The sequence below is a fragment of the Mauremys reevesii genome, linkage group 2 (genome assembly GCF_016161935.1).
Source record: "Mauremys reevesii isolate NIE-2019 linkage group 2, ASM1616193v1, whole genome shotgun sequence".
Taxonomy (NCBI): Eukaryota; Metazoa; Chordata; order Testudines; family Geoemydidae; genus Mauremys; species Mauremys reevesii.
Window position 1 is genome coordinate 104,421 of NC_052624.1, and position 20,991 is coordinate 125,411.

At 44.2% G+C, this 20,991-nt stretch overlaps 1 protein-coding gene across 7 annotated transcripts in view; it reads right to left on the reverse strand.

Moving 5' to 3' along the window:
• SMARCD3 (SWI/SNF related, matrix associated, actin dependent regulator of chromatin, subfamily d, member 3) overlaps positions 1-20,991 on the reverse strand; it is a 240,921-nt gene that overhangs the window by 69,549 nt on the left and 150,381 nt on the right. For 6 of the 7 annotated variants that reach the window (XM_039524742.1, XM_039524743.1, XM_039524741.1 and 3 more), the window contains 2 exons: positions 20,691-20,792; positions 8,344-8,505 (listed from right to left, as the gene is read on the reverse strand). In XM_039524742.1, coding sequence (XP_039380676.1) covers positions 8,344-8,505; positions 20,691-20,792 — 264 coding nt within the window. The remainder of the gene's footprint in view (positions 1-8,343; positions 8,506-20,690; positions 20,793-20,991) is intronic. The other variant, XM_039524745.1, reaches the window with a different exon arrangement.

Consider the following 20,991-nt stretch of genomic DNA (forward strand, 5'->3'; position numbering starts at 1 on the left):
GGCTGGATGCTGATGGGGTGGGCAGCATCCCTGCTTTAGTCTAGCAGCTGGAGCAAACAGCTCATTATAATGTTAGGTCAAGGTGTGACTAGATCACAGTCTATAATTATCTACATATGGAACAAATATTTGATAATGGGCTGATTAATCAAGCAAAGATATAACAAGATCCAATAGCTGGAACTTGAAACTAGACAAATTCAGACTGGAAATAAGGTGTACATTTTTAACAGTGAGGGTAATTAATCACTGGAAAAATCTACCCAAGGTTGTGGTAGATTCTCCATCACTGGCAATTTTTTAATCAAAGATTAGATGTTTTTCTAAAAGACCTCCTATAGTTCAAATAGGAATTATTTAGGGTAAGTTCTACGGCCTGTGTTATGCAATGGGGTTCAAAAAAGAATTAGATTAGTTCATGGAGAATAGGTCCATTAATGGCAATTAATCAACATGATCAGGGATGCAATTCCATGCTCATGGTGCCCTAAACCTCAGACTGGACAACAAGGGATGGATCACTTGATAATTGCCCTTTTCTTTTCATAATAATAACTGGAGATATACCTATCTCCTAGAACTGGAAGGGACCTTGAAAGGTTATTGAGTCCAGCCCCCTGCCTTCACTAGCAGGACCAATTTTTGCCCCGATTCCTAAGTGGCCCCCTCAAGGATTGAACTCACAATCCTGGGTTTAGCAGGCCAATGCTTGAACCACTGAGCTATCCCTCCTTTCTTTTTGAAACACCTGACATTGGCCACTGTCAGAAGACGAACTAGTGGCCTAGACAGACCATTGGTCTGACCCAGTATGGGCATTCTTATGTTCTTTTTCTTATGTAGCAGGTCAGACTAAATGATCAGAGTGGTCCCTTCTGGCCTTCGAATCTATGTCAATATAGTCCAGGGGTTCCCAAACTTGGTTCGCAGCTTGTTCAGGATAAGCCCTTGGCGGGCCGCAAGATACTTTGTTTACCTGAGCTTCCACAGGTATGGCTGCTCGCAGCTCCCAGTGGCCATGGTTCCCAGCCTGCACCACTTCCCGCAGCTCCCATACCCTTAATTGTTTCTCAGCACCTTTTCCAATTATAATATATCATTCTGGAGTTGGGGTATCCAGAACTGCACACAATATTCAACTTGTGGGTGTACAATGAATGTATATAGTGGCATTATGATATTTTCTGTTTTATTATCTGTTTCCTAATGATTTCTAACATATGGTTAGCTTTTTTGACTGCTGCTTCACATTGTTTTCAGAGAACTATCCATGATGCTGTCAAGATCTCTTTCATGAGTGGTAACAGCTAATTTAGATCTCACCATTTTGAATGTATAGCTGGGATTATTTTTTCCAATATGTATTACTTTGCATTTATCTACATTGAATTTAATCTTCCATAGTTCACAGCTCCTTGAATTCTGCCTTCCTCCAGCTCACAAAGTGGAACCACAAGGGCCCCTATATTCAGCTGCTGCCCAACATGCCCAAGAAGGGGTGTGTGTTAACATTTCCATCCATTATTATATATTATAATAACCAGAAACAGCAAGAGGTTTAAGAACGTTAAAAAAACAGAGGCCACTTAAGAACAGAAAAAAGTAGAAGATCTTTACAAAGTAATAAATATAAGAACATAAGAACGGCCGTACTGGGTCAGACCAAAGGTCCATCTAGCCCAGTATCTGTCTACCGACAGTGGCCAATGCCAGGTGCCCCAGAGGGAGTGAACCTAACAGGCAATGATCAAGTGATCTCTCTCCTGCCATCCATCTCCATCCTCTGACGAACAGAGGCTAGGGACACCATTCTTGACCCATCCTGGCTAATAGCCATTTATGGACTTAACCACCATGAATTTATCCAGTCCCCTTTTAAACATTGTTATAGTCCTAGCCTTCACAACCTCCTCAGGTAAGGAGTTCCACAAGTTGACTGTGCGCTGCGTGAAGAAGAACTTACTTTTATTTGTTTTAAACCTGCTGCCTATTAATTTCATTTGGTGACCCCTAGTTCTTGTATTATGGGAATAAGTAAATAACTTTTCCTTATCCACTTCCTCAACATCACTCATGATTTTATATACCTCTATTTTATCCCCCCTTAATCTTCTCTCTTCCAAGCTGAAGAGTCCTAGACTCTTTAATCTTTCCTCATATGGGACCCTCTCCAAACCCCTAATCATTTTAGTTGCCCTTTTCTGAACCTTTTCTAGTGCTAGAATATCTTTTTTGAGATGAGACCACATCTGTACACAGTATTCGAGATGTGGGCGTACTATGGATTTATATAAGGGCAATAATATATTCTCCGTCTTATTTTCTATCCCCTTTTTAATGATTCCTAACATCCTGTTTGCTTTTTTGACCGCCTCTGCACACTGCGTGGACATCTTCAGAGAACTATCCACGATGACTCCAAGATCTTTTTCCTGACTCGTTGTAGCTAAATTAGCCCCCATCATGTTGTATGTATAGTTGGGGTTATTTTTTCCAATGTGCATTACTTTACATTTATCCACATTAAATTTCATTTGCCATTTTGTTGCCCAATCACTTAGTTTTGTGAGATCTTTTTGAAGTTCTTCACAATCTGCATTGGTCTTAACTATCTTGAGCAGTTTAGTATCATCTGCAAACTTTGCCACCTCACTGTTTACCCCTTTCTCCAGATCATTTATGAATAAATTGAATAGGATTGGTCCTAGGACTGACCCCTGGGGAACACCACTAGTTACCCCTCTCCATTCTGAGAATTTACCATTAATTCCTACCCTTTGCTCCCTGTCCTTTAACCAGTTCTCAATCCATGAAAGGACCTTCCCTTTTATCCCATGACAGCTTAATTTACATAAGAGCCTTTGGTGAGGGACCTTGTCAAAGGCTTTCTGGAAATCTAAGTACACTACGTCCACCGGATCCCCCTTGTCCACATGTTTGTTGACCCCTTCAAAGAACTCTAATAGATTAGTAAGACACGATTTCCCGTTACAGAAACCACGTTGACTATTGCTCAACAGTTTATGTTTTTCTATGTGTCTGACAATTTTATTCTTAACTATTGTTTCAACTAATTTGCCCGGTACCGACGTTAGACTTACCAGTCTGTAATTGCCGGGATCACCCCTAGAGCCCTTTTTAAATATTGGCGTTACATTAGCTAACTTCCAGTCATTGGGTACCGAAGCCGATTTAAAGGACAGGTTACAAACCTTAGTTAATAGTTCCGCAACTTCACATTTGAGTTCTTTCAGAACTCTTGGGTGAATGCCATCTGGTCCCGGTGACTTGTTAATGTTGAGTTTATCAATTAATTTCAAAACCTCCTCTAGTGACACTTCAATCTGTGACAGTTCCTCAGATTTGTCACCTACAAAAGTCAGCTCAGGTTTGGGAATCTCCCTAACATCCTCAGCCGTGAAGACTGAAGCAAAGAATCCATTTAGTTTCTCCGCAATGACTTTATCGTCTTTAAGCGCTCCTTTTGTATTTTGATCGTCAAGGGGCCCCACTGGTTGTTTAGCAGGCTTCCTGCTTCTGATGTACTTAAAAAACATTTTGTTATTACCTTTAGAGTTTTTGGCTAGTCGTTCTTCAAACTCCTCTTTGGCTTTTCTTATTACACTCTTGTACTTAAGTTGGCAGTGTTTGTGTTCCTTTCCATTTGCCTCACTAGGATTTGACTTCCACCTTTTAAAGGAAGTCTTTTTATCTCTCACTGCTTCTTTTACATGGTTGTTAAGCCACGGTGGCTCTTTTTTAGTTCTTTTACTGTTTTTCTTAATTTGGGGTATACATTGAAGTTGGGCCTCTATTATGGTGTCTTTAAAAAGGGCCCATGCAACTTGCAGGGATTTCACTTTAGTCACTGTACCTTTTAACTTTTGTCTAACTAACCCCCTCATTTTTGTATAGTTCCCCCTTTTGAAATTAAATGCCACAGTGTTGGGCAGTTGAGGTGTTCTTCCCACCACAGGGATGTTGAATGTTATTGTATTATGGTCACTATTTCCAAGCGGTCCTGCTATAGTTACCTCTTGGACCAGCTCCTGCGCTCCACTCAGGATTAAATCTAGAGTCGCCTCTCCCCTTGTGGGTTCCCGTACCAGCTGCTCCATGAAGCAGTCATTTAAAGTATCGAGAAATTTTATCTCTGCATTTCGTCCTGAAGTGAAATGTTCCCAGTCAATATGGGGATAATTGAAATCCCCCACTATTATTGGGTTCTTATCCTAATATCCTAATCCTAATAATTGGAGATATACCAATCTCCTAGAACTGGAAGGGACCTTGAAAGCCAATGCTCAAACCACTGAGCTATCCCTCCCCCCTTAATTATGATAGCCTCTCTAATTTCCCTTAGCATTTCATCATCACTATTACTGTCCTGGTCAGGTGGTCGATAATAGATCCCTAATGTTATATTTTTACTAGAGCATGAAATTTCTATCCATAGAGATTCTATGGAACATGTGGCTTTGCTTAAGATTTTTACTTCATTTGAATCTACACTTTCTTTCACATATAGTGCCACTCCTCCCCCTGCACGACCTGTTCTGTCCTTCCGATATATTTTGTACCCCAGAATGATTGTGTCCTATTGATTGCTCTCAGTCCACCAGGTTTCTCTGATGCCTATTATATCAATATCCTCCTTTATCACAAGGCACTCTAGTTCACCCATCTTATTATTTAGACTTCTGGCATTTGTGTACAAGCACTTTAAAAACTTGTCCCTGTTTATTAGCCTGCCTTTTTCTGATGTGCCAGATTCTTTTTTATGTGACTGTTTATCATCTGATCCGGCCCTTACATTATACTCTTCAGTCCTCTGCTCCTGACTATAACCTGGAGATTCTCTATCATCAGACTCTCCCCTAAGAAAAGTCTGTGTCCGATCCACACGCTCCTCTGCAGCGGTCGGCTTTCCCCCATCTCCTAGTTTAAAAACTGCTCTACATGGTTTGGAATATTCCACTTATTCATGTTGCCACCTTGCAAACCACCTGATTCCATCACATCCTCTCTTCTATCATTTGTCACATTGCTTGTTCAATCTTGTTTTTAACTATCTTTTGTGCCCTTTGGAGCAGGGACCATTTCTCCTCATACACTGAACTCTTCTAGAAGTTGTAATAATCAGTGGCTATTCAGCAAACTGAACTTATACATTAAGAATTTTGAAGAAAGTATCTTCCCCTGGATTGTTAATCTGGTCTGTAGCCTTGGGATCCTCTCAGACTCTGCATGGCACCTAGATACCCAAATAGCCACAGTCGCAAAAAAACATCAGCTTCCATCTGCAGCTGGCCAGATGATTTGCCCTATCCCATCAGATTGTGATCCACCCTTTGTAACTTCTAGACTTAACTACTGTAATTCTCTATGTCTAGGAATGAAGCCCTACGGTTTTAGGAAGCTTCAACTGATCAGAATGCAGCAGCCCAGATGCTCAGTGACATTCTCAGCAGCACAGAGCACCCCCAACAGCACTTTCCTCTGCACTGACTCCTCACTGATCCAATTCCAGGTGTCTACCTTGATATTCAAAGCTGTACATGGGACTGGCCCTGGCTCCCTGAGACACCGCTCTTTCGCCATGACCCCAAATTCACACCACTGCTACCTTTCGACAAGACTATAGAACCGCAGATTATTAGGGGAAGACTCATGACTATAAGAGACAGAACCATCCCAGGAACCCGACCAAAAATATGGAACTCACTGCCATATGAAATAAGAATGGCCGCCAATCCCACCTCTTCATTCATGCTGCTTTCCTGCAATAACACCTTCCTCAAACTAACACTTCTATGTTACCACAGTTCAAAACAAACCCTAAATCCCCTTGTTGCTAGCAAGAAAAGGAGAGAGGGAGACTGAGATAGATCAATGTTGTTATTCTTACTCTCACTCACATACTATGATGATGGGTGCCAATACAAGAACCTGGATAGATTAAGGGCACTGATGGGTTAAGTATTTTCCTTCACAATGTCTGCTCACTGAACATGCTACTGCTGCTCTCTTAAACAATGTCTCAGAAAGTCAGATGAGAAAGATTGACTTTGCATGCAACCAGCTCCCAAATGTGCAGGCTCATGGGCTTGCATCTCATTTACACCAAGGCCACTAAACACGGCTCTGGCAATATAAAGAGGTCTTCAAGGGGGCACAAATGTAAATTTACAAGTCAATGTAATTACTCACTTTAAGGTCCCTTTACACTTTAAGAGTGGTGTAAAGAGGCCATAGTGTAAATGAAAATTATGTCCTCAGATCTTTAAAAATACAGAACCACGTTAAGAAATTTATCTTTAGCCTTAGATCAAAATAAGAGGTAAAATTTTCAAAAGTGACCTAGGTACTTAGGAGGAAGTTCCACTGAGTTTCAGTGGGATTCAGGCTTCAAGTACTCAAGTCACTTTTAAAAATGGGACTTAAGTGCTATTGGAAATTTTACCCAATATCTCTTAAAAAGGGTAAGTTCAAAGTGTCTAAACATTTACTGTATATACTCGATCATAAGCTGGTTAGTTTATAAGCCGACCCCCGCCCCCAAGATGGATACGTAAAAACGGAAAATTTTTATAACCCATTCATAAGCCAACTCTATAATTCAGGGGTCGGCAAACTTTGGTTCCCGGGACATCGAGCGTCCGCAGGCACAGAGATAAACCTCAATAAACAAAGTGTCCCGGTGCGCCAGCTGCTTACCCTGACTGGCTGGCACAGCAAAAGGTGGGGAAATTTTTGGGGGGGGAAAAGCTGGGAGTCAGGGGAGTAACCCCTGTGACCACCTCCTCATGACCCCACCCCTAGCCTGGGACCCCCACACTCTCCCCATCCCATCCCTTCCCATCTTATCTGGGGAGGGCCAGGGGAGGATGTCTCTGACCTGGCTGGAGCTGCTCCGGCAGGCTGGGCAGTGCGGCCGCAGCCTGCTCCGGCGGGCCACAGCATGTTCCAGTGGGCTGGGCCGGGCGGCGCAGCCACAGCCTGCTCTGGGGGGCGGCATGGCTGGAGCCTGCCAGCCCTGGAGCTGCAGCTGCTTCGGAGGCTGGGGGGAGAGCAGCGTGGCAGAAGCAGAGACACTTTGGCCCCGCCTCTTCCCTTCTGGCTGTGCTGCCTCTCCTTGCTCCCTGTGTTGGGGGGAGGCGCTGTGTCCCACCTCTCCCTCTCTATACCCGTTCATAAGCTGACCCCCTTCTCTGGTGTTTCCCTTTTTTACTAAAAAAATTCGGCTTATGAACGAGTATATATGGTAAGTTTGGGGGTTACAGAAATATTACATTTCTGATTGGGATATAGTGGGACAAAGACAAATGTGCCTTTCATGTTCAAATAATTTTAATAATAGCTGAAACAATTTTGTTCAAACTTTCAAAAAACAAAAAGTCCTCTTTGGGCTGAGTCATTTCAACTGGAAAAAGAATGATGAGCAACTCAAAATGGAGAGTTAGAAAGGAAGCTAAGAATAAACCTTTAATTACCAAATATTCATAATTTATTTCTCCCATAACTGAAAGATGAAATGATCCTCCCCTGAGGTGCTTACAAACTAAGTTAGACAAACAAAGAGGGCAGGGGGAATTGGAGTTAACACCCATAAAACAACATTACTCAATGAGGGCACTGCATGGTATGATGGAGAGAAGAGGGTGAGGATTCTTTTTAATGGATGGCTTGGTTGGTTAATATCAGGTGGGTGTCATAGCAGAAATGGGTCTTGAGGAGATAACTGTTCAAGTCATTACATAGAGATCACAAGTGAAATCTTACAACTTACTGCAAATCTAGAAAAAAAATTGCCTTTCAAGAGACATATGGCATGTCCTTCCACTCCTGACAGACTGGAGGAGTCTGCGTATAACCAACCTGAAGAAGAGCTGTGTAGATCGAACACTTGTCTCTTTCACCAACAGAAGTTGGACCAATAAAAAATACTACCTTGTCCCTATAATCAACCATTCAGAATTAGCAGGTTATATGGTAAGACTGATATAAAATGGTAATTAGAAAAACTTTGATTCATAAGTCAGAGCTGTGCAAAGCAATTAATACAGAATACAGAAAAGCAAGACAAATTCCTTCCAGCACTGTGAAGTAGAAGGAAGAACTACGTGGGTATGTGACTCTGGGGGCTTTGTCTACACTGCAAAATAAAGATATGTGAAGAGTGTTTGTCTCATTGGTGGTAATGCCTGCTGACAGCCATGTGGAACTGAAGAAATTCAGAGAATTATAAAAGGAAACTTTTATTCAGTACCTCCTGCCCATTCAAGAAACAGCCAGGTGCTAGTCCCAAGCTCTGAAGATATCTTTCTACCAATAGGGAGTTACCTGCTGGAAGTATTTGTCACAGTTGATGTATTCCTTATCATGGGAGTCTTGCAGTTTGTTTGTTTTGACGTACTGCCAGAGGGCCTGGATAATTGCTGATCGGGTCTGTGTATGTATTCCCAACAAACGGGCCAGTCGTGGGTCCAGTTTAAACTGTGGAGGCTGCAGCAGAGAGAGAGAGAGAAAGAGAGAGAGAGAGAGAAACAGACAGACAGAAAGATGCATAGGGTTGAGGTGAGTTTTGTTTTTAATTTTTTAGTGAATTTGTTCCTTATAAAAGGTGGCAGACTCAAGTAATCAAGGCAGCAAAAGTGCAAGCTGCCCAGGAAGTGTGCCTCAACCCTGCCCTGGAAGAACAATATTTAAGGGTGACAGGAAAGTTCAGTCCCTGTGGAACTCTTGGCCGATGTGTTGAGCCTACCGACAAGGGGACCAATCAGTACCAATTTTGATCATGGCTTTTGTATTGTGGAGACAAGAAATTGGACTGAGAACTACCAATATTAATTCATATAAGCAGGCCACTAAACAGCCATCAGAGGGTAACAACTTTTCATCGCTACTGATCCAGCCCAAATTTGAATCAGTGATCTACAATCTAGAAAGTCCCATTAGCAGTCATCTAAGATATCCAGTCTCCTAGCTAAAATGAGTTATAAATAGACCAGGGCAAACAACTGATTTTTTGGTTCAGCTAGCAATCCCAAAAAAAAAAAAACCACCAGAATATTCGCCTCATCTTCAAAAATTTTCAGAATTTGTCAGCAAATTGGAAGTGTGTGTCTGTCCATCCCTTATAAACGTTAGTCCAGTGTTAGGGCATTTGCATAGGATCTTGGAGACCCACATTTGAATCCCCACTCTGCAACAGGAACTTAAATTCAACTCTCCCTGCCTTCCAGGTGAGCATCCCAACAACCAGACTAAAGGCTATTCTGTTCTCACTCATGCCTTGTCCACTTTGTATAAATACTTAAATATTCTTTAGGGCAGAGACTTGAACTCAGCTCTCCTTCCTCCCAGGTGAGTGATCCAACCACCAGGATCAAAGACAGAGAGAGAGAGAGAGAGAGAGAGAGAATGAGTCTATGACCTGGTGAGTAATACACTCATCTGAGAGGTAAGAGATGTGGATTCAAATTCCTCCTCTGAATCAGGCAGAGAGAAATCTCAATATGCAAATATACTTTGAATTGTCCCCTCTCATATCCAGCCCCTGACACAGGCTACTCACATAATTTCCAGAGCCTCTGCACCCAAAGGTACAGCGTACCCCTGTTTGCCAGTTTTACCTTAAACCATAGCTCCTGTAAACCACATAGCACTTGTGAGCACTTATAACAAAAGAAGGTTTATTTAAGAAAGAATAAAGATTTAACTAGAAACAAGAGTGAGTGGTGGAAAAAAACCAGTTACTCACCTTCTCATAACCGTTGTTCTTCGAGATGTGTTGTTCATGTCCATTCCAATCAGGTGTGTGCGTGCTGCAGGCACGCCAGCCAGAAGATTTTTCCCCGAGCAACAACCGTAGGGTTGGCTTGGGCGCCCCCTGGAGTCGCGCCTTCATAGCATCCAATATAGGGTCCTGCCGACCCTACACCCCCTCAGCCCCTTCTTGCCGGCTGCTCCGACAGAGGGATAGGAGGGTGGGTATTGGAATGGACATGAACAACACATCTGGAAGAACAACAGTTACGAGAAGGTGAGTAATCGTTTTTTTCCACAACTCACTCTCGAGTGCTTGTTCATGTCAATTCATATCATGTGACTCACAAGCCCAAGTTCAGGAGGTGGGGTCAGAGTCGTCCACTGATTGGAGCACTGCTCATCCGAAGGCGGCATCATCTCTGGCCTGCTGCGTAATCGCACAGCGCGTGGTAAAAGTGTGGATGGGGGACCGTGTCACCACCCTGCAGATTTCCTGAGTGGGAATCTGAGCCAGGAATGCTGTTGATGGTGGAGTGTGCAGTGATTGGGGGTGCAGGAACCCCTGCCAGGCTGTAGCACTCGCGGATGCAGGATGTAATCCACGATGAAATGCATTGTGACGACATGGGTAGGCCTTTCCATTCTGTCTGCCACCGCCATGAACAGCTGGACCGATTTTCTGCTTCGTTCTCTCAATGTAGAAAGCTAGCATACAGTGGAGTGCTCCCTGCTCCTAGAATGTGGCTTAGGGTAGAACACCGGGAGAAAGCTCTCCTGGTTAATGTGAAACTGTGATACCACCTTTGGGAAGAAAGCAGGAGGAGATCTGCGCTGCACCTTATCCTTATAGAACACAGTATAAGGGGGCTCTGAGGTTAGGGCCTTGAGTTCAGGCACCCTCCTGGCCAAGGTTATCGCCACCAGGATCACCACCCTGTAAGAGAGGTACAGCAGGGAGCACATCGCCAAGGGCTCAAAGGGGAATCCCGTGAGTCTAGACAGGACCAGGTTGAGGTCCCAGACCAGGACACGCTGATGGATATTAGGGTAGAGCCTGTCGAGCCCTTTTAAGAACAGGCTGACTGTCAGGTTAGCAAACACAGAAAGGCCCTTCTCGCCTGGGTGAAAGGCCGAAATGGCAGCTAAGTGCACCCTTATTGACGATAACAAAAGCCCCTGCTGCTTCAGATGTAGGAGGTAGTCCAAAATAAGCTGCACTGAAGCTAGTGTCGGGCACAAATGATGCTGTGCTGACCAGATTGAAAATCTCACCCACTTGGCAAGGTATGTGTCTCTCTTAGATGGTTTTCTGCTGCCAAGGAGGACCTGTCAAACTTGGTCTGAACAGGAAAGCTCCATTGGGTTCAACCATGGAGCTTCCACACTGTGAGGTGAAACAACTCAAGGTTCGGATGTTGAAGACGACCATGATCTTGTGTTAGAAGGTCCGGGAAGAGTGGCCGGGTGATCGGGGCTTCCACGGACATGTCTAGGAGAGATGTGTACAAGTGCTGACAGGGCCAAGCTGGTGGTATTAATATGACCTGAGCGCATTCCCTCCGGATCTTGAGGAGCACCTTGTGAATGAGCAGTATTGGCAGAAAGGCGTATAGGAGACAACATCCCCAATGGAGGAGGAACGCGTCCGCGCTGGAGCCCGGGCTGTGATTTTGGAAGGAGCAGAACTGCTGGCACTTCATTGTATCACTTGGCGAATAGGTCTATCTGGGGAAATCCCCACCTCTAATGATTACGTGCAGCCAGACACCAGGGCAGTTAGAAGAGCACAGGAGGGCACGCTGCGCATCAGAGAAGCTTTGAAAACCAGTTTCATGACTGGCCAGGCTACGGTATGAAAGTTCTGTTTGTTTATCCTTGATCACCCCCCAACCCCCCTTGGTTCACTCTACTTCCCTGTAAGCTAACCACCCTCCTCTCTCCCCTTTGATCATCGCTTGCAGAGGCAATAAAGTCATTGTTGCTTCACATTCATGCATTCTTTATTAATTCATCACACAAATAGAGGGATAACTGCCAAGGTAGCCCGGGAGGGGTGGGGGAGGAGGGAAGCACTGGGTGGGGTGAGGGAGGAGGGAAGGACAAGGCCTGTGCTCCTACTGCCTTTCCTGCAGCTCAACCATATGCTGGAGCATATGAGTTTGATACTCCAGCAGCCTGAGCATTGACTCCTGCCTTCTGTCAGCAAGCTGACACCACCTATCATCTTCAGCCCGCCACTTACTCTCTTCAGCCCGCCACTTACTCTCTTCAGCCCGCCACCTCTCCTCGCTTTCATATTGTGCTTTCCTGCACTCTGACACTGTCTGCCTCCACGCATTTTGCTGTGCTCTGTCAGTGTGGGAGGACAGCATGAGCTCAGAGAACATTTCATCCCAAGTGTGTTTTTTTCGCCTTCTAATTTTCACTAGCCTCTGGGAAGGAGAAACATATGCAGCTGGTGGAGTCAAAAAAAAGGGAGAGTGGTAGTTAAAAAGACACATTTTATAGAACAATGAGTATACTCTTGCTGTTAACATTACATAGCACATGTGCTTTCATTACAAGGTCGCATTTTGATGGCTTCACCCCTCCCCAGACACGTGGCTAACAGTGGGGAACATTTCTGTTCAGCCACAGGCAAACAGCCCAGCAGGAATGGGCACCTCTGAATGTCCGCTTAATAAAACCACCCTATTTCAATCAGGTGACCATGAATGACATCACTCTCCTGAGGATAACACAGAGAGATAAAGAACGGATGTTGTTTGAATGCCAGCAAACACCGGGACCATATGCTGCAATACTTTGTTCTGCAATGATTCCCGACTAGGTGCTGCTGGCCTGGTGTGGTAAAGTGTCCTACCATGGAAGACGGAATAAGGCTGCCCTCCCCAGAAACCTTTTGCAAAGGCTTTGGGAGTACATCCAGGAGAGCTTTATGGAGATGTGCCTGAAGGATTTCCGCTCCATCCCCAGACACTTTAACAGACTTTTCCAGTAGCTGTACTGGCTGTGAATGCCAGTGCAAATTAATCATTAAACACACTTGCTTTTAAATCATGTCTAATAGTTACAAAGGTACACTCACCAGAGGTCCCTTCTCCGCCTGGCGGGTCCGGGAGGCAGCTTTGGGTGGGTTCGGGTGTTACTGGCTCCAGGTCCAGGGTGAGAAACAGATTCTGGCTGTTGGAGAAACCAATTTCTCCACTTCCTTGCTGTGAGCTATCTTCAACCTCCTCCTCCTCCTTCTCATCTTCCTTGTCCCCAAAACCCGCTTCCATGTTGCGTCCTACTCCATTGATGGAATCAAAGCACAGGGTTGGGGTACTGGTGGCTGCACCCCCTGTGACGATGCGGTTCTGGCGGGACCCAACTGAGAGTGCCAATTCAGGACCAATTGCTTAAACAGGGCAGTTACAGCCCAAGGCTGGGGGTTTTCCGCCTCTAAGGCAAACCAAACCAGCCAGAAAAAGAGGACTTTGGTCTCACCCCACTGGCTAACCACAAGTCACACTAGCAATTCCCTTAGACACTCCAGTTTCCCAGTATCACTGCCAGTGCCACTCATCCTGGGGATGAATGGTTATGAAAACCAACATCCCAATAAAAGAAAAAGGTTCTCTCGATCCCAAAGAATCAAGCCCCAGAACCAGGTCAATATATAAACCAGATCTTACCCACAAATCACGCTGTTGCCAATCCTTTAGAATCTAAAATCTAAAGGTTTATTCACAAAAGGAAAAAGATATAGATGAGAGCTAGAATTGCTTAAATGGAATCAATTACATACAGTGATGGCAAAGTTCTTAGTTCAGGCATGTAGCAGTGATGGAGTAAACTGCAGGTTCAAATCAAGTCTCTGGAGTACAGTACATCCACAACTGGGATGGGTCATTCAGTCCTTTGATCAGAGCTTCAGTTTGTAGCAAAGTCCCTCCAGAAGTAAGAAGCAGGATTGAAGACAAGATGGAGATGAGGCATCAGCCTTTTATATTTTTTTCCAGGTGTAAGAACACTTCTTTGTCCTTACTGTGGAAAATTACAGCAAAATGGAGTCTGGAGTCACATGGGCAAGTCCCTGCATACTTTGCTGAGTTACAAGGCGTATCTGCCTTCTCTCAATGGGTCAATTGTGTAGCTGATGGTCCTTAATGGGCCATCAAGCAGGCTAGGCAGAGCTAACACCAACTTGTCTGGGGTGTCACCCAGATGCACAGCACAAATTTGAAATACAGACAGTATAGAGCCAATACTCATAACTTCAACTACAAAATGATGCATACATATAGACAGTATGTTGCATCCGACGAAGTGGATATTCACCTACAAAAGCTCATGCTCCAAAACGTCTGTTAGTCTATAAGGTGCCACAGGACTCTTTGCTGCTTTTACATATAGACAGCATAATCATAACCAGTAACACATAACCTGGTCTTAGACACCTTATATGACACCCGTTACATAAGATTTAGTGCCACTACAGGACCTTGGTTGCAACCATGTTCTATATGGTCCCAGCTTATATCAATAACGTCACACCCCCTAGAATGGCATGCAGCTCATCATAGAAGAAGCATGTTTGGGGCTGTGACCCAGAGCGGTCGTTTGCCTCTCTGTTTTTTTGGTAGGCTTGCCTGAGCTCCTTAATTTTCATGCAGCACTGCCGCGAGTCCCTGTTATAGCCTCTGTCCTTCATGCCCTTGGAGACTTTTTCAAATGTTTTGGCATTTCGCTTACTGGAACAGAGTTCAGCTAGCATGGATTCATCTCCCCATACAGCGATCAGATCCTATACCTCCTGTTCAGTCCATGCTGGAGCTCTTTTGCGATTCTGGGACTCCATGGTCACCTCTCTGCTGATGAGATCTGCATGGTCACCTGTACTGATCAGCTCGCTACGCTGGCCAAACAGGAAATGAAATTCAAAAGTTTGCGGGGCTTTTCCTCTCTACCTGGCCAGTGCATCTGAGTTGAGAGTGCTGTCCAGAGCGGTCACAATGGAGCACTCTGGGATAGCTCCCGGAGGCCAATACTGTCGAATTGCATCCACACTACCCCAAATTCGACCCGGCAAGGCCGATTTCAGCGCTAATCCCCTCATCAGAGGTGGAGTAAAGAAATCAATTTAAAGAGCCCTTTAAGTCGAAAAAAAGGGCTTCGTCATGTGGACGGGTCCAGGGTTAAATCAAGGTAACGCTGCTAAATTCGACCTAAAATCATTGTGTAGACCAGGCCTAGGGAAGGGTGACATCTCCTTCTTGCTTGAATGGGTAATCAAAAAGACACATTATCTCCTGGCGACTGATTTCTACTCCAAGTCCATAAAGCATACTTTCAATGTGAATACATTATTCCTTAATTATTATCCATACACACATCTTGCAATCATAGAATCATAGGACTGAAAGGGACCTCGAGAGGTCATCTAGTCCAGGCCCTTGCACTCATGGCAAGACTAAGTATTATCTAGACCATTCCTGACAGGTGTTTGTCTAACCTGCTCTTAAAAATCTCCAATAATGGAGATTCCACAACATCCTTGGGTAATTTATTCTAGTGCTTAACCACCCTAACAGTTAGGAAATTTTTCCTAGTGTCCAAACTAAACTGCCCTTGTACAATTTAAGCCCATTGCTTCTTGTCCTATCTTCAGAGGTTAAGAAAAACAATTTTTCTCCCTCCTCCTTTTAAGAACCTTTTACGTACTTGAAAACTGTTATATCCCCGCTCAGTCTTCTCTTTTCCAGCCTAAACAAACCCAATTTTTTCAATTTCCCTCACAGGTCATGTTTTCTAGGCCTTTAATCATTTTTGTTGCTCTTCTCTGGACTTTTTCCAATTTGTCCACATCCTTCCTGAAATGTGGTGCCCAGAACTGGACACAATACCCCAATGAAGTAAATACTAATGGGAATTGTGTGATCATGGGAGACTTTAACTTCCCAGATATAGACTGGAGGACAAGTGCTAGTAATAATAATAGGACTCAGATTTTCCTAGATGCGATAGCTGATGGATTCCTTCACCAAGTAGTTGCTGAACCAACAAGAGGGGATGCCATTTTAGATTTGGTTTTGGTGAGTAGTGAGGACCTCACAGAAGAAATGGTTGTCGGGGACAACCTTGGTTCAAGCGATCATGAGCTAATTCAGTTTAAACTAAATGGAAGGATAAACAAAATAGATCTGTGACTAGGGTTTTTTATTTCAAAAGGGCTAACTTTAAAGAATTAAGGAAATTAGTTAGGGAAGTGGATTGGACTGAAGAACTTGGGGAACTAAAGGTGGAGGAATCCTGGAATTACTTCAAGTCAAAGTTGCAGAAACTATCAGAAGCCTGCATCCCAAGAAAGGGGAAAAAATTCATATGCAGGAGTTGTAGACCAAGCTGGATGAGCAAGCATCTCAGAGAGGTGATTAAGAAAAAGCAGAAAGCCTACAAGGAATGGAAGATGGGAGTGATCTGCAAAGAAAGCTACCTTATTGAGGTCAGAACATGTAGGGATAAAGTTAGAAAGGCCAAAAGCCATGTAGAATTGGACCTTGCAAAGGGAATTAAAACAAATAGTAAAAGGTTCTATAGCCATATAAATAAGAAGAAAAGAAAGAAAGTGGGACCGCTAAACACTGCGGATGGAGTAGAGGTTAAAGATAGTCTTGGCATAGCCCAATATCTAAACAAATACTTTGCCTCAGTCTTTAATGAGGCTAATGAGGAGCTTAGGGATAATGGTAGGATGACAAATAGGAATGAGGATATGGAGGTAGATATTACCACATCCAAGGTAGAAGCCAAACTCGAACAGCTTAATGGGACAAGAATATTAAAGGAACTGGCACATGAAATTGCAAGCCCATTAGCAAGAATTTTTAATGAATCTGTAAACTCAGGAATGGTACCATATGACTGGAGAATTGCTAACATAGTTCCTATCATTAAGAAAGGGGAAAAAAGTGATCCGGGCAACTACAGGTCTGTCAGTTTGACATCTGTAGTATGCAAGGTCTTGGAAAAAAAAATTTGAAGGAAAAAGTAGTCAACGACATTGAGGTCAATGGTAATTGGGACAAAATACAACACATTTTTACAAAAGGTAGATCGTGCTAAACCAACCTGATCTCCTTCTTTGAGAAGGTAACAGATTTTTTAGACAAAGGAAATGCAGTTGATCTAATTTACCTTGATTTCAGTAAGGCATTTGATACAGTTCCACATGGGGAATTATTAGCTAAATTGGAAAAGGTGGGGATCAATATGAAAATTGAAAGGTGGATAAGGAACTGGTTAAAGGGGAGACTACAACGGGTCGTACTGAAAGGTGAATTGTCAGGCTGGAGGGAGGTTACTAGTGGAGTTCCTCAGGGATCGGTTTTGGGACCAATCTTATTTAATCTTTTATTACTGACCTTGGCACAAAAAGTGAGAATGTGCTAATAAAGTTTGCAGATGACACAAAGCTGGGAGGTATTGCCAATACAGAGAAGGACCAGGATATCATACAGGAAGATCTGGATGACCTTGTACACTGGAGTAACAGTAATAGGATGAAATTTAATAGTGAAAAGTGTAAGGTCATGCATTTAGGGATTAATAACAAGAACTATTGTTATAAGATGGGGACGCATCAGTTGGAAGTAACAGAGGAGGAGAAGGACCTCAGAGTATTGGTTGACCACAGGATGACTATGAGCCGCCAATATGATATGGCTGTGAAAAAAGCTAATGCGGTTGTAACAGGGGCGGTACTCACCCTGCGCGCCTCTGCTGGGTGGGGCAGGATGTGAATGTCCCCGGCCTGGGCTGGGCCCCCGGCAGGCTGGGTGACCTGTCTGCCCTCTGGCCCTCCCTGCCCCCTCCCCCCCCCGCCCCCCTATGGTTGGTCCCCCCCCCCCCCACCCCCCCCCCCGCCTCCCCCTTGCCCCAGTAGTGGTGGCAGTCGCTGTCTAGCCACACACCCTGGCAGACTGCAGCAGACAGCCTACATCATCACAGGCACAGGGGGTAGGGGTTTGGACCTGCTGCCCCTACCCCCCTACTGCCTCTGCCCCCCCAGTAGCCCAAAGCCCAAAGCCAAGCTAGGGCCAGGGCTGGGCTGGGCTGAGCTCCCCTCCCTCAGCTGTTCAGCCTGTTCCCAGCCCCAGCCCAGCCTCAGCCTCCTCAGCCTCAGCCTGGGCCTGTCCCAGCACCACCTGTGTCCATTTTGTCCCTGGACACGTTGCTCCTGGCCCCCCCTCTTGTTGACAGGCGGGGATGATCTGGGTCCAGTTCCTCCACCAGCGGGGCCATCTGTCTTGGGAGGGCCATTGCACTCCTGCTGCAGTCTGTGGGTCTCCAGCCCCTTCCTGGGCGCTGCCTCAAAACCCCCCCCCCACAACACACCTGTCTCTGTCTCTGCCAGACCCCACCCAGTCCATTTCATTTCCATTTCTCCCCTCACCTCCTTCCTTTCCCTCTACGCGGTCTTGGGATGCATCAGGTGAGGTATTTCCAGTAGAGATAAGGAGGTGTTAGTACCGTTATACAAGGCACTGGTGAGACCTCATCTGGAACACTGTGTGCAGTTCTGGTCTTTCATGTTTAAGAAGGATGAATTCAAACTGGAACAGATTCAGAGAAGTGCTACTAGGATGATCCGAGGAATGGAAAACCTGTCATATGAAAGGAGACTCAAAGAGCTTGGCTTGTTTACCCTAACCAAAAGAAGGCTGAGGGGAGATATGATTGTTCTCTATAAATATATCAGAGGAATAAATACCAGGGAGGGAGAGGAATTATTTAAGCTCAGTAGCAATGTGGACACAAGAACAAATGGATATAAACTGGCTCTCAGGAAGTTTAGATTTGAAATTAGACGAAGGTTTCTAACCATTAGAGAAGTGAAGTTCTGGACCAGCCTTCCAAGGGGAGTAGTGGGGGAAAAAGACATATCTGGCTTCAAGACTAAGCTTGATAAGTTTATGGAGGGGATGGTATAATGGGATAGCCTAATTTTGGCAATTAATTCGTCTTTGACTGCTTGTGATGGGATGTTAGATGGGGTGGGATCTGAGTTACTACAGAGAATTCTTTCCTGGGTATCTGGCTGGTGAGTCTTGCCCACACACTCAGGGTTTAGCTGATCGCCAGAAGCCCTGGATATTTTTTTTGCCTTCCTCTGCAGCGTGGAGCACAGGTCACTTGCTGGAAGGTTCTCTGCACCTTGAAGTCTTTAAACCATGATTTGAGGACTTCAATGGCTCAGACACAGGTTTGATACAGGAGTGGGTGGGTGAGATTCTGTGGCCTCCATTGTGCAGGAGGTCAGACTAGATCATAATGGTCCCTTCTGACCTTAAAGTCTATGAGTCTATGAGAATTGAGGTTTAATCAGCATGGAGTAGAGCAGAAGAATTACTCCTCATGTCTTGCTTACAACACTACTGCTAATACATCCCAGAATGTTTGCTTTTTTTTGCAACAGTGTTACACTGTTGACTCATACTTAGCTTGTGATCCACTATGACCACTAGATCCCTTTCTGAGTACTCCTTTCTAGGCAGTCATTTCCCATTTTGTATGTCTGCAACTGACTGTTCCTTCCTAAGTGGAGTACTTTGCATCCGACAAAGTGGGTATTCACCCACGAAAGCTCATGCTGCAAAACGTCTGTTAGTCTATAAGGTGCCACAGGATTCTTTGCTGCTTTTACAGATCCAGACTAACACTAACACGGCTACCCCTCTGATACTTTTCATTTGTCCTTATTGAATTTCATCCTATTTACTTCAGACTATTTCTCCAGTTTGTCCAGATCATTTTGAATTTTAATTCATTCTCAAAAGTACTTGCAACCCCTCCCATCTTGGTATTATCTGCAATGATTATGTTTTGACAGGTTATGAGCTTTCTGTAGATATCTTACATGATATTCTTTACGGACAAATAGCCTGTAAGACATGTTTGGTGTAATGAGTTTTTCAGGTCTGAAGTGAACTCTTTGCAAACAACAGGGGACCCTTTGCCAAGGGGTCTCTGTGTCACGTGTCACACATCACCTCCATATTGGTGCATATAACAAAGTTTATTCCGCACATGGGTGGGAAAAGTTAGAGGGAATACTGATTTTGAGTAGGAGTAGAGAGATTATTTTACCTCTGTATTTGGCATTGGTGCAACTGCTGCTGGAATAGCATGTCTAGTTCTGGTGTCCATAATTCAATGAGGATGTTGATAAATTGGTAAGGGTTCAAAGAAGAGCCATGACAATAATTAAAGGATTAGAAAACATACTTTATAGTGACAGACTCAAGGAGCTCCATCTGTTTAGCTTAACAAAGAGAAGGTTAAGGGGTAACTTTATCATAGTCTATAAGTACCTACATAGGGAACAAATATTTGATAGTAGCTCTTCAGTCTAGCAAATAAAATTATAATACGATGGCTGGATGTTGGAGCTAGACAAATTCGGACTGGAAATAAGGCATCCACTTTTAACAGTGAGGGTAATTAACAAGTGGAACAATTTACCAGTGATTCTGTGGATTCTGCATCACTGGCAATTTTAAAATCAAGATTGGATTTTTTTTTTATATAAAAGACAGGCTACAGATTAAACAGGAATTAATTCAAAGTCCTATGGCCTGTCTTATACAGGAGATCAGAATAGATGATCCCAGTGGTCCCTTCTGGCCTTATAATCTATGAATCTAGGAATATAGCCCATGATATTGTACATTTATGACAATTTACCTCCTCTACCAATTGAAAAAGGAATACAGCAAAAGCTGTCCTTTATAAAAATTCCATCACTCAGAATCACAGAAATGACAACTGGAAATGATTTCTTGGTGTATGCGACAGGGTGACTCTCTTGTGATATAGTGTATCCTGATGTTTGTGTTCTGTGTCAGCAACAACCTCGCCAAGCGCAATGCACTGACCTGGTAATCCAACATGAGGAGAAGTGTGCATCGCACACTCACATCACCAGGCCTCTTCACCTGGAAGCCATCAGTCTCCTGGGTAGTGGGAGTTCTATGCCACTGCCAGAGGAGAAACAGAATAGGAAGAAGGTCAGTCCCAGTTTGCCCCTGTCTGACCTGGGAGATTGTGTGGTTGTGGGTGTGTATATATAGTTTTCATGCAAAAATTATCATTAGTTCAACAGTAAGATTCTGAAATCACACCCTCCGAACAGTATTGCCAGGTGTTCAGTTTTTGACTGGAATGCCTGGTCGAAAA